This window comes from Rattus rattus, chromosome 8 (genome assembly GCF_011064425.1).
Source record: "Rattus rattus isolate New Zealand chromosome 8, Rrattus_CSIRO_v1, whole genome shotgun sequence".
Classification (NCBI taxonomy): domain Eukaryota; kingdom Metazoa; phylum Chordata; class Mammalia; order Rodentia; family Muridae; genus Rattus; species Rattus rattus.
In genome coordinates this window covers 16919105-16933711 of record NC_046161.1, presented here as the reverse complement: position 1 = coordinate 16933711, position 14607 = coordinate 16919105, and the positions used below count along the sequence as shown (strand labels likewise).

General features: G+C 52.1%; 1 protein-coding gene across 1 annotated transcript; it reads right to left on the bottom strand.

Moving 5' to 3' along the window:
• Positions 1-2689: 2689 nt before the first annotated feature.
• Positions 2690-13883, bottom strand: Pin1 (peptidylprolyl cis/trans isomerase, NIMA-interacting 1). The gene is made up of 4 exons (XM_032910090.1): positions 13771-13883; positions 10416-10634; positions 4043-4153; positions 2690-3220 (listed from the first exon to the last, which is right to left on the bottom strand). The coding sequence occupies exons 1-4, from the start codon at positions 13826-13828 to the stop codon at positions 3111-3113; spliced, it is 498 nt and encodes a 165-aa protein (XP_032765981.1). The 5' UTR covers positions 13829-13883; the 3' UTR covers positions 2690-3110.
• Positions 13884-14607: the final 724 nt, after the last annotated feature.

Genomic DNA, 14607 nt, shown 5'->3' with positions numbered 1-14607 from the left:
TAGTTGGAGGGTCACCACAACATGAGGAACCATATTCAAGTCACAGCATCAGGAAGGCTGAGGCCAAGGCATAACAAAAATGAGGGGCGACTCAGTAGATGTGCGGGGTTTTCATCTGAAATGGAGCAGTGGCACATGCTGCTTCCCACACCAGCCCACTGAACCCACAGCAGGAACAGCATGTGCAGATCTCCACCAGCCATGACCCCACCCGGCTGAGGCCACCAGGACGCTGCTGTCCCCATCCCTAATTAATGGCCTCTGTGATTAAATCATCTCCGGGAACTCAGACTTGGATGCCATATTGGGAAGGAAACCCATGAATAATGAATGGGGCTGCCTAATGCACTCATTTAAAACCAATTTCTAAAGGCATCCTCGAAAAGAGCAATTAATTCCCATGTAAGTGGACAAGCATGACACGGGGTGTGTGTGTGTGCGTGTATGTGTGCACGCACGCTCACGCACGCAAGAGAGATAGAGAGCCCCCAGATTAGCATGACAGACTTCATGCCACCGAAGACAACAAAGGCTTGGCATGGAGGAACCTGCCAGACATACCAGTTCAGGGGAGGCTGATGCGTGATGCTGTCTGGGTGAGACCTTGTTTCAGAATCTCAAATAAGGCAAAGGAGTTTGCATGGCTCCTACCTGTGACTTGTGCTCAAGGCAGTCATGGTCTCAGACTCCGAGAACCAGGCTGAACTGTGGAATTCTAGCCTTTGCTCAGAGTGCACTCCTGCCTAGAGCCATGTTACCATAAGGACAGGACTGATGTGAACATGTCTGTCACGTGTGGGTGCTGAGTGTTAACTTGGGCCAGAGCATCTGACAGCACACCTACCCACTGTGTCACTCTTACACATATTACTTAGTGTATACAGTCAATGAACACATGCACACCTGTGCACATGTACACTTGAACGCACATATACTTAATGTACAGACAAACACATGCACGCACACTGCAACCACAAAGGATGAGCAATTGGTCCTACCCTCCTCACCCATCCATCACTTCCATTCATTTGTCTGTCTTGAGCTATGTGGTGCTGAATTAACCAACTTGCCCTAAATCATAGATGAGCGGTTGGCTATAATCAGGAAGCTGCCATTCCCTACTGCAGCAATAACCCAGAATCCCCTGTGTCTGGTCTAAGAAGAGCCCATTAAGAATGAGCAGTGGAGTCTGCACAAAGAGAAGTTTCCATCCCTTGGGGGAGGGGGTTGTTACACTGTTGCCATCCTAAAGGCCCAGGATTTATAGCCAGTTCCCAGTAGCAGGTCTGGGTGGGAACTTGGAGCAGGTGAGGGAAACCACAGGTAGTTAATAATATATGCTGGGGACACTGAGTGGGCTCCTGGGGCTCATTTATCTAACAGCAATGTTCAGTTGTAGGGTTTTACAACTGTACAGACAGGAGAAGGAGTTGGCAGGGGTCCAAAGGACAGACCCTAGACAGGGTTGGGATCATACAGAACACAGACACCAAGTCTCATGTCCACACACAGGGATACACAAATCACCTATGGTAATACCCGCTTCTTGCAGGCAGTGGATAAGATGTGGCAGTGGCCCCGGGGAGAATGTTCTAGAGTCCTTGGATAGGGTTCCCCCCACCGCTGTCCCCCAAAGGCCCCACTTGGAGGTGTGCCACTGCTTCTGAGCCCACCCAACAACTGTTGCAAGACCGCAACACTGTGACTGTCTGCCTTGAGTCCCCGCTAGCCCACCAGAGCACATCTTGCTGGAGCTATGGCCAACTCAGCTCAGCCTGTGCCCGTCTGAGCTGGGGAGAAACTCATTAAACCTTCCTAATGACAAATGCTCCAGCAGGCGGCTGGCAAAGAGCGATTGCTCCAGAAAACAGCAGATGGGAACAGGCTCAGGTGACTGCTCATGAGACTCAGGCCTGAGGGGAGGGAGGGCTCTCTCGGGGTACAGGCTTAATATTGCTCTGGTCTCCAAGCCTTGCTGGCTAGAGCCACCCCCACGACCCAGACCCCCCCCCCCATCCCCTGTGGCTATATGCAGAAACCCTGATTGAATTCTGAGCCCACAGTCCTCAGTCTGTAGGCTCAGGCAGTTGTAGGAGACATAGGGCCCTAGCCAAGGTTGTAGAGCCCTTCTTCTCTTCCATTTCCCAGCCCCCTCCACCAGGATCTCTGTTCTTCTGGGAGCTGATAAAGCCCCCTCTCCTCCAGTTGAGGGGGCCTTTGTTGCCATGGAAACAACACCTGAAGAGTGCTAGGTCTGAAGGCTGAACGCAGGAATAACCAGTCAGAAGTGGGTGGCAGGTGCTGGATATGATTCGTTCTCACCAATAAGCAGTCTGCCTTGTGCTGGGGGGAGGTGGGCACTGGGGTGTGCCAAGGCAGATGCTGAGCCAGGCTCCCCCAGGGCCTTTCAGACCTAACAGCTGGAGGCGGTGTGGGGGTGGGGTGGTGTGCACAGACCTCAACAATCCCCAGGGGCTTACACAACTGGGTGGGGCTCGGAGGTATCTTGCTGCCCTGGGAGTTGAGCTGGTGGAAAGCATTCTTGCCAGCACCCCAGGCTGTGGAAAGGAAGGCTTCTTAGAACAGGAGAACAGTTTGGACACCTGGGCTTAGGGCATGGTGGGCAAAGTCCCATCCCTGAGACAGGGCCCCACACCTCACAGGAAGGTAATGACACAGGACCACCAAGCAGTGGTTCCAGATTTAATGGAAGGTGCACGGTGCGCTGCTTCGCACCCTGAGGCCGAGCTGCTGCAGCGCCAGGTATGGAGCGTCTGCTTTTCGCAACGGAACAGAAGAACTGAGCATACAACTAACAAGAAAAAGGCCCTCCTGCCTGCCTCTGAGACCAGGGGATCAGGTCACCTCTGACCCCCTGAGCCTGGGGGCCTCCCCACCTCCACTGCCCTTCTGAAGTCGATTCCTCCAGAAGGAGCCTAGCTAGGACAGCCCCAAATGGGGGCAAACAGGGAGCGGGATGCTCAGAGTCCCCTTCTCAGAGCCCCCCTCCCAGTCATTTTAGGAACAATAAATACTGTGTGACAGTAGCAGGAAGGGCGTCCATGGGCTGTATGTGTGGCAGCCCAAGCAGGCTGGCCAGGTGCCTGCCCTCATTCTGTGCGTAGGATGATATGGATGCCTGAATCTGTGAACACCGGCCCACTCATCTCCCCGGTCCGTAGAGCAAACGATGCATCCTCGAACGGTTTCTGCATCTGACCTGTGAGACAGCAAAGGAGTGGAGGTCAGGCGCAGGCCGCATAACAGATGGGGCTCCTGCCTACATTCGGTCTCAAGCATATTCATCACGGGGTTTATAGCCCTGTCACTGTGCAGTGCTGAGCTGCAGCCCAGCTGAGGGCCACGGGCCCATTAAGGAGGCTCTGGGAAGCCCAAGGACAGCGTGAGGGATAGTAGGCAGAGCTGTGCTCTACATTTAGACACACTGCACGATGAACTCTCCGGGTTCCTAGCTAAACATTATCTGCCCTGCAGGGAGGTAGCCAGGCTGAGAGCAGAGGTTTGCTACCCCCTCTCCTAGGCAGGTGCCCAAACCTCACACTTCTAGCCCATGCCAAGGAGATGAAGGAGAGAAGAGGAGGGAGGAGGAGGAAAAGGTGGAAAGAGGAAGATGGGATCTATCATCCTCTGCCCTTGGCAGACAGGTTTGCGCTCTGGGCTGCCTCCCTTGCCCATTTCCCCTCTACCAAACAGGAAGGGTGTGATTCTGGGGGACAGGTGCTGGAGTTCTCAGGGATCCCATCCTGTAGCTCTCCCAGAAGATGCCAATGACAAGACAGAGTCACCTCGATGGACCTGTGAGGGGCAATGATCCTGGGAGGAAAGACAAGGTTTTATATTCCTTTTGCAGTACAAAACACACAGGCCAGGAAGCCTGAGGAGGGCTCTGCTGCCACCTGGTGGACCGGAAGGCCTGTGAAGGAGAAGTCATCCCTCTTGAGCTCCCCTCCCTTCTTGGGGTCCTTCCACCCAGGACGCTGTAGGGAAGGTGCGGAGTGCGGTGGTGTCTATTCTTGCCCACCTCTGCTGAAGGCACCCAGGTCTCCCCTGGCTTTGGCAGAGCTGCAATCACTGAACTGTGAGGCCAGAGATTCAAAGTCCTCCTCTCCTGACTTAATCTTCTGGATGTAGCCTGTAGGGATACAAGGGGAGAGCCCCACATCAGATACATAGAGGCCAGACAGGTTGCAGGAAGAGCTGGGCCAGACCTGCCCGACCTGTGCACCGTGCTCCCTACAAAGTTATGCTGACAGCACCCACATACACTCATGCCTAAGCAATTACACCCTTACCATGTGCTCTTGTTATGTGCACCCACGAAGACAGTCTTCCCACATGCATGTCCCTAGGGTGCAAACCCGTCGCCCATCCCCATCCCCATGCACCTCAATAGCCAGGCTAGTCATCTGTAGGTGCACAAGAACGTTAGCACCCCACACGCGCACAGTGACTCTTTCCAGGCCTGGACACAGAGCTGCAATCTCACAGCAGATGACTGCCCGCCCCTATTCCTGGGGCAATCTCAAGGCTCTGGAGACCCCCAGGGGGTTAGCATGCAGCCAAGCTCTGCACAGGAGCTGTCGACATCTGCAGCCGTGGGCAGCAGGAGTCCCTACATGTGTAACATGGGAGGCACAGCAGAGAACTCACTAGGACACTCTAAAGGACTTTGAGGTGAGGCTATAAGGGCTGTGTGTGAGTGCCCGCACAATGGTCCCACAGGCAGGGTACCACACTGTATTGGCAGAGCCCAGGAGACATGAAAGAGGCTATACTGGGCCGTGACTCTCCTGCGGGGTCAGGAAGCCACGGCTGCTGGGAGGAAGGTGAATAGTGACTGAAGCAAAGCCTCAAAACAACCACAACAAAAACCACTTCTCGCAAAGTCTCCATCTGAGTTCTATCCCTGGGACTTACAACAGTAGAAGGAAAGAATCAACTTCTGCAAGTTAAGTCCTCTGACCTTTCAAACACTCTGACCAACCACCAAACCCCACCAAAACAAAACAAAGTCAGACAAACAACAAGAAAGTTTAAAGGAGCTGGCCCCAAGGAGTGAGACCACAGTACCATGAATGTGTAACTCACGTCTTGGGAGCACAGTGCACGTGCATGTGTTATGCACACTCACAGTCATGTGCTAGGTGGGGAGATTGACAGGCACCTGGGTCTAGGTAGCACCCAAGGTGGACAAGAAAGCCCTCGACACAGACATAAGACAGCCCATCCTGCCCCCAACTTCTGTCTAACTTGTAGCCCTGGCACACAGAGGCTCCCAGGGTAGCCACCCTGACCTGAGCAGCTGGCCTGGAAAGGACTCTTGTCCTTTTACTTCTGAGACAGAGCATCCTATGCAGCTCAGGCTATCCTTGAATCTTCACCTTTCTGCTTCAACTCTGTGCTGGTCACGGCCATGCATTCTGCATTAGGCCCCACAGTGATCTCTGCAGACAGGAGGGTGGCCTGACACAGCTGCTGTTGGGGGATAGAGGTTTCTAGCTGATACAACCAGCACCTTGTGGGCCAGGACCCAGCCCCTTCCCAAGGGCTCTGGGCCTCATGCTTCGGTAGGGTCCAGTGCCTGACACATGGGGCAGGCATATGGCTTGACAGACAGCCCAAGGGTCACCCCTATCTAAATGTATTACGTGGTAGTTACCTTGGTGTTTGGTCTACAACCTGCTAGGGCATACCTGTCTATCAAGGGCTCCCCAACTCCCCTCTGTTCTGCCTTGGTGTCAAGAGTCCCCTTGTACAGAATGAATCATATCAGTGACCTTGACCTGGTAAACTCCTGATTCTCATTTCCCTGGCTGTCTGGTTGTGTTCTTCTGTGGGGATCAAAGGACATACCCAGGAATCCTGTTCAGTTCCAGCCAGGGCAGTATCACCCAGATGTAGCCTGTCCACAGGGAAATGTAGATGGGATAGTCAGAGGCTTCTTACAGTCAAGCTCTAGCCATTTAATGAAGAAAGCTCTGGGCTGCATGATACATCCCTACAATCAATCCCAGCACTCAGGACTCCAAGGCACAGACACTGTCGCAAAAAATAAACCTATCCAGGGGCCCTCATTTTCCACTGTTCCCCACTCCTGTATCTAGATCTGGGTACAGGACAGGAATTCCTGGTGGCCACGGGATTAGTGGATGAATGAAGCAGAAACTATCCATGAGGAAGGAGATGGGACTATCACTACTCTTTAGAAAGAGATACTGCTCTCTCTCGCCTTTTGTTACCTGGATTTCTGTATTCAGGGCTGAGGCCAGACTCCCTGGGCTTTCACAGGACAACTCGCAGCCTCAACGGGAGGTGGGGAAGAAACAACTCCCCTGAGAATGCCTTGGCAACAGCACCCCAGGCAGGACTCTGGGAAGAACTCTGCCTGCCTCTTGGAGCAGCCTCTCCAGAGCTTCCAGACTGGAACAGGGCCCTGTACTTGCTTTGGGGTTGTAGTAGTTTGAATACAAATGGCCCCATAGGCTCATATATTTGAATGCATGGTATGCATAGCCTTGTAAGAAGCGTGGCACTAGGGATGGGCTGAGATTTCAAACACCCACACCAAGCCCAGTGTTTCTCTCTGCCTGTCTGTGGATCAGGATGTAAAGCTCTTGGTTCCTTCCCCAGTGCCATTTGTGCCGCCACGCTCCCGGATAAGCTGATAATGGACTAACCTCTGAAATGGTAAGCCAGCCCCAATTAAATGCACCCCTTTTAAAAGTTGCCTTGATCGGGTGGGGGATTTGGCCACGGGGGAGGGGGGTTGCCAAGAAAGGGCAAGGCCCGGGGTTGGGCCCCCAGACCCAAAAAAAAAAAAAAAAAAAAAAAAAAAAAAAAAAAGGGTTGCCTTGATCATGCTGTCTCTTCACAGCAATGGAAGAGTGGAGCAGTGACTAAGACAAGGATGTTCAGGAGTCCTCTACACAGCAGGCATAATAGTTGAATCTCTGCAGACATGTGTGGGTTCAGCAGTCCTTAAGGTTCAGGAGAGTGGCAGGCCCAGCTCCAGTTGCTGGGATCTGATCCTGCTTTGTGGTTCCCCAGCAATATCCATGGCCTTGGGGAAGGGACCGGCCTATGCACTGGGTGGGAACCAGGGAGACGGTTCAGTGGGTAAAGGTGCTTGTGCCATGCCTAATATTTGAGCTCAAGAACAGAGAACCAACTCTTCCTGCAGGTTATCCTCTAACCTCCACATGCCTCCACATGCCTGCACATGCCTGGCATACCTGTACACAAAGATAAGTAAGTGTAAAAGAAAAAAAAATGTAATGGGCTAATGAGAGCTCTCACTTCAGAGGGTTGTTCTGAGGGATGAATGAGTGACTGCCATGGTCAGGGCTGATGTAGAACAAACCCTTGACAACAATGCAAATGCTTATTCCTCTGCTACGGGCTGCATGCTAGTGTCCTGACATCACTATGAAGAAGCCATGGTTCCTGGTCTGACTATCCTGGGAGATAAGGAGTCTGTAAGGTGGGCCCTGAATAATCTGATGAGTACCTATTCATAAGAAGAGGTACAGCTAGGCTTTAGCTCAACTGGTAGGTTGTTCTTCCTACACCAGGCCCCAGGTTCCATCTCTAAATCAGGGACAGCAGTGCAAACCTGTAATCCCAGCACTTAGGAGCCAGAGATGAGCAGGTTAGAATTCAAGGTCACTGTTGGCTACACGGGGAATTATCAGGCTGCCTAAGCTCTAAATTTAAAGGGAGATGAAGAGAGCCAAGGTGCACACCTTTAATCCCAGCACTGAGAGGCAGCAGCAGAGGACCTCTAGTACAGTCTACACAGAGAGTTCCAGGACAGCCAGGGCCACGCAGAGAAACCCTGTCTTAAAAAACCAAGCCAAGCCGAATGACAGCCAAGGCCACCAAAGGACATGACAGAAGCAGCTACCTGCAAGTCAGAAAAGCAATCTCACTAGGAATGTACAGGGGAGAGTGGGAAAGGTGGTGGCTGGTTTTTGAGAGTGACTCTAGGGGAAACATGAGGCATAGATTTTTGAGGAACGGTGAGAAGGAAACTAAGCTACAGACCTTAAGGCATTGCGTTGCTGCAGACTAAGGCACATAAGGAACCAAAAGGGTGGTTCCTCAACCTGAAAATGTTTAGATCACAGGCTGCTAACAGGGGAAGGGTGTGGTTGGGGAGGGCCAGAGACACAGCCCCAGGCCCCCAGGCTGGGTGGACGTCACTCGGCCAGAGGAGGCGGCTCGTCTTGGAAGCCTGCCTGGAAAGGGTGCTGCTCACACTCTGGTTCTGGTCTCCCTGGACTCTCAGGACCTGGATGAGCAGGGACAAGGCAACAGGAACAGGGAGCCAGGGTATGTCCACAGCTTGGCTGTCCCAGACAAGGACATGGCAACGACACAGCTGGGCCTCAGGCTTCTGGCTGCTGTCCAGCAGCTGTAGAGGAGCCAGTGCAGGGAAAGGAGCTGCGGCAGCAGGAATGCGGAGGGTCTGTTTCCTGAGGCACCCCAGGCCCAGGCTAGCAGCAGGGTAGACACTGCTCCTGTCACTGCCACCTGATCCCCCTGCGATAAGCTCTGGGTTCAAGGTGAGCCAGTGTTCTCAATGAAACCACACAAACTGGAGCGCTGGGCCAGTGCTAAGAGCCTGGCTGGCTCTTCCTGAGGACCCGGGTTTGGGTTACAGCATACACACGGCGGCTCACAACTGCCTGTAACTCTAGTTCCTGGGCATCTGATGTATGGCCTGTACGGGCAGCAGGCATTCATGTAGTGTATATAAAAAATCTTAAACACATCACACAAAAGGCTGGCAAGACAGGTGACCGCACTTGCTGCCAAGCCTAATGATCTGAGTTCAATCCCTGGGACTCATACAGTGGGCGAAAGTCCACCTCTAAGAATTGTCCTTTGACTTCCACACTTCCATACACACACGGCTGAAAAGATAGATTAGATGCCTGTAGCACAGGCTAAGTTTACAAAAAACCTGGGTTTAGTTTACAGCACCCACGTAGTAGCTGAAAAAACCTAACACAATTCTAACCCGATGCCTTCTGGACTCCTCTGACACCAGGCACACACATGCTACATATACACACATACATACATGCGGGCAAACACCTATACACACATTTATCAAAATAGGCATTAAAAACAGACTCCTCACTCTACAGGGCCGGCTCTGTGCTTACCAGTTCCTGGTCTATTGCCCAGGCCTCTCCCTGATGACATCATCACTCAGGATGACTCCCGTTGTCCAAGGCTGCCTTCTATCACTGCACTGCTGCAATGGCCTCTGGGATGTCTCAGTGCTCATTTTACACAAGAGAAAACTGAGTCTTGAGTGAAGCTCCGAATCTCCTAGATCACAGAGCTCATCAGACACTGCTACTATCAAGTCAGGGTGCTGACTTTCTAGACCTGGCCACTCTAAATGGCAAGCAGAAAGGGAAGAGTGAGGGCCTGCATGGGCCAAGCTCATCCCAATATAGGCACTTCTTTTCAAGATAAGGTCGTCACGTGGCTTGAACTCAGTATGTGGGACCTAGGACTTAAAAAGAATGCATTTATATGTGCATACATGCTACAGTGTTTTCCCTCAGGAGTAGGTTCTCTTCTTCCACTATGTAGGTCTCAGGAACTGAATTCAGGCCCTCAAGTTTAGTGGCAAGTGCCTTGCCCACTGAGCCGTCTTCCCAGCCCCAGCCTGAACCTCTGATTCTCTGTCTCTATCTCCATGCAGAGATTACAGGTTTGCATGATCATGCCAGGTTCACAGGGTCCTAGGGACTAAAGCCAAGGTTTCCTGGAGTTGGGGAAGCACGCTAACAACCGAGTCACAACCCTAATCCAGTACAGCACTTCTCCAGGAGTGACTGCTGAGCAGACGGGGTGAGGGTCTGCTGGGACTTCTACACGGTCCGTGATGAGGAATGCTTATTGTCCACGTGACAGAATCCAGAGTGCCGGGGTTCTCTTTTAAAACCAGAGAAGGCAAGCTGAGCACTAGCAAATACATCATTCTTTGTTCCTGACAAGGTTGTGATAGGATCTGCTCCTTCACTATGACTTTCCTGTGTGGTGAACTGTGACCTGGAACTGTGTGTGACTGAGCCCAAACAAACCTTTCTCTATTAAACTGCTTAGCAGTTAAACTGTACTGATTTGTTGGGGCAGGAAAGCACACATGCCATGGTGGGGCGAGAGAACTCCCAGGAGTGGGCTCTCCACCACATGCATCCTGGAATGGAACCTAGGCCCGCAGCTTTAGCAGCAAGTGCCTTTGCCTGCTGAACCCTCTTGTTGGCCCTTGTCAAGAGTACTTTGTCACAGGAACAGGAAAAGAAACAGATAGGCCCTCTGGCCCAGCTGAAAGAGGCCCTCCAACAAGCCCCTGCTCCCCTGCCCCTGCTCACCATTGATCAGCTCCAAGGCCTCCTCTTTGCTCCTGGTGATCTTTTCCTGCCGCCAGGATGAGGGCCTCCGAGATTGGCTGTGCTTCACCAGCAGGTGTGAGCAGCGCACCCTGGCAGGCTCACCCTGGCCATTCTTGCTGCCGCCTCCAACAGTGCTGCCTCCGCTGGGCCGCTCCCACTGGCTGGCATTGGTGATGTGATTGAAGTAGTAGACACGGCCTGGGGGAGAGCAGCGCCTACTTCAGCTGGGGCTGGGCTGAGGAGGACTCCATCCCAAAAGCTAGGATGAGGACTGGCTTGGGAGGTATCTTCTTTAACAGATCCATTTCCTGGTCTACCCCATGCTATAGGCTTGGGAGGATGCTGTCCCCATAGGACCTGTCAGGACTGTGCTAATGCTTTAGGTGGTACCAGACAGACACTAAACCAGTAAATCAGATAAAACAGCTTCCAGGCCTTCTAGATGGCTCGGCAAATAAAGGAACTTGCCAAGTCTGACAACCTGAGTTTGATCTCCAGGAACTTGCCAAGTAGAAGGAGAGAACCCATCAGTCTCAAGATGTCCTCTGACCTCCACATGGCATAATGCCACCTTACAGAATAATCGTACCAGATTTTCAAAAGCATCCTCAGCTACAGTTTGAGATAGCCTTGGCTACACTGGACCCAATTCCAAACATAGATAAACAAACAGACAGCATGGGCTGAGGACTAGTGCTTGCATGGCATTGTGAGGTTCTAGGTTCAAGTCCCAGGATCACATATCACCAAAAGGTAGAGTATAACTGTTTTTACCCATTGCTTCATTCCACACAAACCCAGGCAGCACCTCCTCCATCTCTGCTCACAGCAGTAGCAGTTGTGTCTTGTGCATAAACAGAGAAAGTTACTCCAAAGCTCCAGTCTTAACCCCTGCACTGGTAGCCTAAGTCAGAGAGCGAGGGGTAGCATTACTCGGGACCTGATATCATCTGAGTGACTGTGAGGGCATAAAGGAGATAGATGGAAAATCAAAAACTCAAGGGAAAACTCTGGCTTAGTGGAACATGCTGTTTGCCTAGCAGTAAGGAGGCTGAGGCAAGAGGATGGATGTCTGCAGTTTGAAGCCAGTAAAAGTAAGTTTGCAAGACGGACTCAAAAAAGTGAAAGATAAAAGAGGAGGGAGGATATGGCAGAAGCCTGAAGGAAGGACCCAGTAGATTCTTGGTCCCTCCAAGGGCTGAGTCTACCTGGGTTCTACAGCTGGTCTAGCATCGAAGAAGAGCTGGGTGTTACCCATGAAGGAAGGGCTTTTCATAGTCCTACTGAGAACAAATGACAAACATAACTAAGCAGAGGGGCAGGTATAGGGGTGTGTGTGTGTGTAAAAGAGTTTCACTATGGGGGCTGGATAGATGGCCCAGAGATTAACAGCACCATCTGCTCCTCTATTGGACTGGAGTTCAATTTCCAGTACCCATGTGGAGGCTCACAACTGTCTCTTCAGGCTTCTTGGTGGGCACTGCATGCATATGGAATACACATGCAAGCCTAATACCCATATATGTATTTTTTAAAAAAAGTTTACGTAGCCCAGGACAACCATGAACCAAATCTCCTCCTGCTTCGGCCTAAGTGCTGGAAATACAGCTGTGTGCCACCACACCCAGTTAGAGACAAGTTTATGCTAGAGGTCACAACCCCACCCTAGGAATGGAGCAGCCCAAAGCCTCTGGGGCTAAATCCAACTAAAACCTTTGTCAGGTCACCGTCCCTGAACCTCAGCTTTCTCATCTGCAGACTGGGACAAGAGAATAAGGACATCAGAGCATAAAGGCTTATAACTTTAGTCCCAGTGCATGAGAGGCTGAAGCACAAGGATCATGAGTTGGAAGCAAGCTTGGGCTACACAGCAAGACTTTACCTCTGTGTGATGTAATCCCAGTAGAACACCAGAGGTTCAAGGTCATCCTTGGATAAGTAGCATCTGAGCGCTCTCTCTCTCTTTCTTTCTTCCTTTCTCTCTCTCTCTCTCTCTCTCTCACACACACACACACACACACACACACACACACACACACACACACACACACACATCTTAAAAAGGAAAATGGCTCAATGGGTAAGTGCTTGCAGCCAAATCTGACGGTGTTCACAATCTACTCATGGTAGAAGGAAGAAAACTCTTGCAAGTTAAGATTGTCTGACCTTCACATGTATATACATTAAATATAGTATTACTAATATTATTAATAAAGATTGTTTCAATAAACAAATTGGGCAAAGTAGTGCATGCCTGTAATCTCAGCACTTGGGGGAGCTGAAGCAGGGGGATCAGGAATTCAAGAGTAACCTGTCTTTATGAGGCTCTGTCTAATGCCTTTCCACATCCACTCTTGATAAAAAGGTGGAAAGTGAATGACATTAAACCTAGCTGGGTTAATTCAGAGAGCTAACATATGCAGTGTCTAGAACCTTGATGCTTAATAACTAAGAATTTTGAGTGAGCTCTGTAGGTTGCATTGACCCTGGCTACCTGAAATGCTTTTAGGCTACTCTAGGCGTTGCCACTGACACTGGGAAGGGGACACTTGGGATCCAAAAAAAAAAAAATTGCAATCTAGGGCATTCCCAGTGACTGAACTGCATTATCAGATGAGTTCTTTCCGTGTCTGGCCTCAGTTTCTCCCTCTTGAAATATGAGAGCAATTCCTTTCTTGAAAGATGGTAGCAACGGGGGGGGGAGCATGAGCCAAGGAAAGAGAGGGAGCCAAGGAAAGAGAGGGAGCGAGGGAGAAGGGAGATAGAGGAACAGAGGTGGAGGTGGGGATAGGGGGAAGAGTGGAGAGGTGGGTGGGAGAGGGAGGGGTGGTGGAAGGAGGGAGTGAGAGAAGGCAGGAGGGAGAGCACGGAGACCACACCGGCGTAGACTTGTAAAAGAACTGAAGTCTTTCAAAGAGTTTGGCACCATGCTTGACCCAGAGACGAACTGTCCTGGTTAGGAGCCATCACTGTCCCTGGGTCCCGATAGGGGGATGAGCGGGCACGTGTCTCGGATGCTGCCCGAGAAACCAGAGCAGGGCGGCCCACGCCCTCTGCACCGAATCCCGATCTTCCTCTCAAGGGAACTCCGAGGTGCAGCCTCGTCGCCTCAGAGCACCGGGGCCCAGTGGTGGGCGAGAACCGGGGCGCGCCTGTGCCTGCCCCACCTCCTACCTCAGTATCTGGCTTTCCGGGCCCGTTATGCCGCGGAGGAGGCCAGATCTCCATGCCCGAAGCAGGACGGTGATGCGACTCGCCTGTGCAGGCGAGCTCAAGCCCAACTTCCGCAACCTCCAGGCCTCGCCCCGGGCCCTGGGCGACCCCTAAGAGGTACCTGAGCTGCGACTCATACGCTTCTCCCACCCGGACGGCAGCTTCTCCTCGTCCGCCATCTTCCCTCCTGCCGCAGCGCCTGCTCCGCCTCCGCGGCTCTGACCCCGCGCCAGACCAGCGCCGCTGTTGATTGGCTCATCCAATCGAGACGCCAATTGGACGGCAGCACAACGCCTCGAGCTCTCGAGTCTTTTATTGGGCTCTCCCGCGGCCTCCTGGACCTCCCTACACACACCCTCCACCCCCTACCCTCACCTTCCCAACACCGCTGCTGATTGGCTTGTCTGGAAGCTACGTCTATTGGATGCTCCAACCCGGCAAGCGGCTCCCTTTAAGCGTCAAAAGGGCGCCCCACCCTTTTTGGTGCGCTTAGCCGATAAAATAGTGCTTATTTGACTGGCTTCTGCCGCAGCCAATCCGGCCTTCTCGAGCCTTTCTCGGAGGTCCACCAGCATCCACGCGGAAGTGGTCAGCTGGAACTAAGGTACATGGGTGCTTTTGCTGTACTTTGCCGTTGCCATAGCAATGCAGTTGCCTTGGTGACGAAAGGCTAACTATCCAGAGCCTAAATTTGGCTTTTGAGTTCTCCTTCTTTCCACCTTTTCCTCCAGATGTCCAAAGCGAAACCAGTCCTTTTCGGTTTTTGCAAGGCGAACCATTTCACTGGTTTACTCACCCACTTTCCATGTCTTTTTTAGAACCTACTTCGACTTATTCCTTCTCCATGGGCTCCTCCTGACTTCTAGGCAGGTGACTGATGGGTGAGAGCATTACCACTAGGCCGAGGAAAGGGGGTAGGAGAGGGTGGACGGCTCCAACGGCCGGTTTTAGTCAACTG

Bases quoted from the DNA above. Each gene is read 5' to 3' on its own strand.
- Pin1 (XM_032910090.1), bottom strand. From the start codon at position 13,828: ATGGCGGACGAGGAGAAGCTGCCGTCCGGGTGGGAGAAGCGTATGAGT. The intron at 10,635-13,770 runs GTACCTCTTAGG...GCTCTCCCCCAG, and splicing joins GCGTATGAGTCGCAGCTCAG to GCCGTGTCTACTACTTCAAT. The intron at 3,221-4,042 runs GTGGGCAAGAAT...GCTGTCTCACAG, and splicing joins CCTGGGTGCCTTCAGCAGAG to GTCAGATGCAGAAACCGTTC.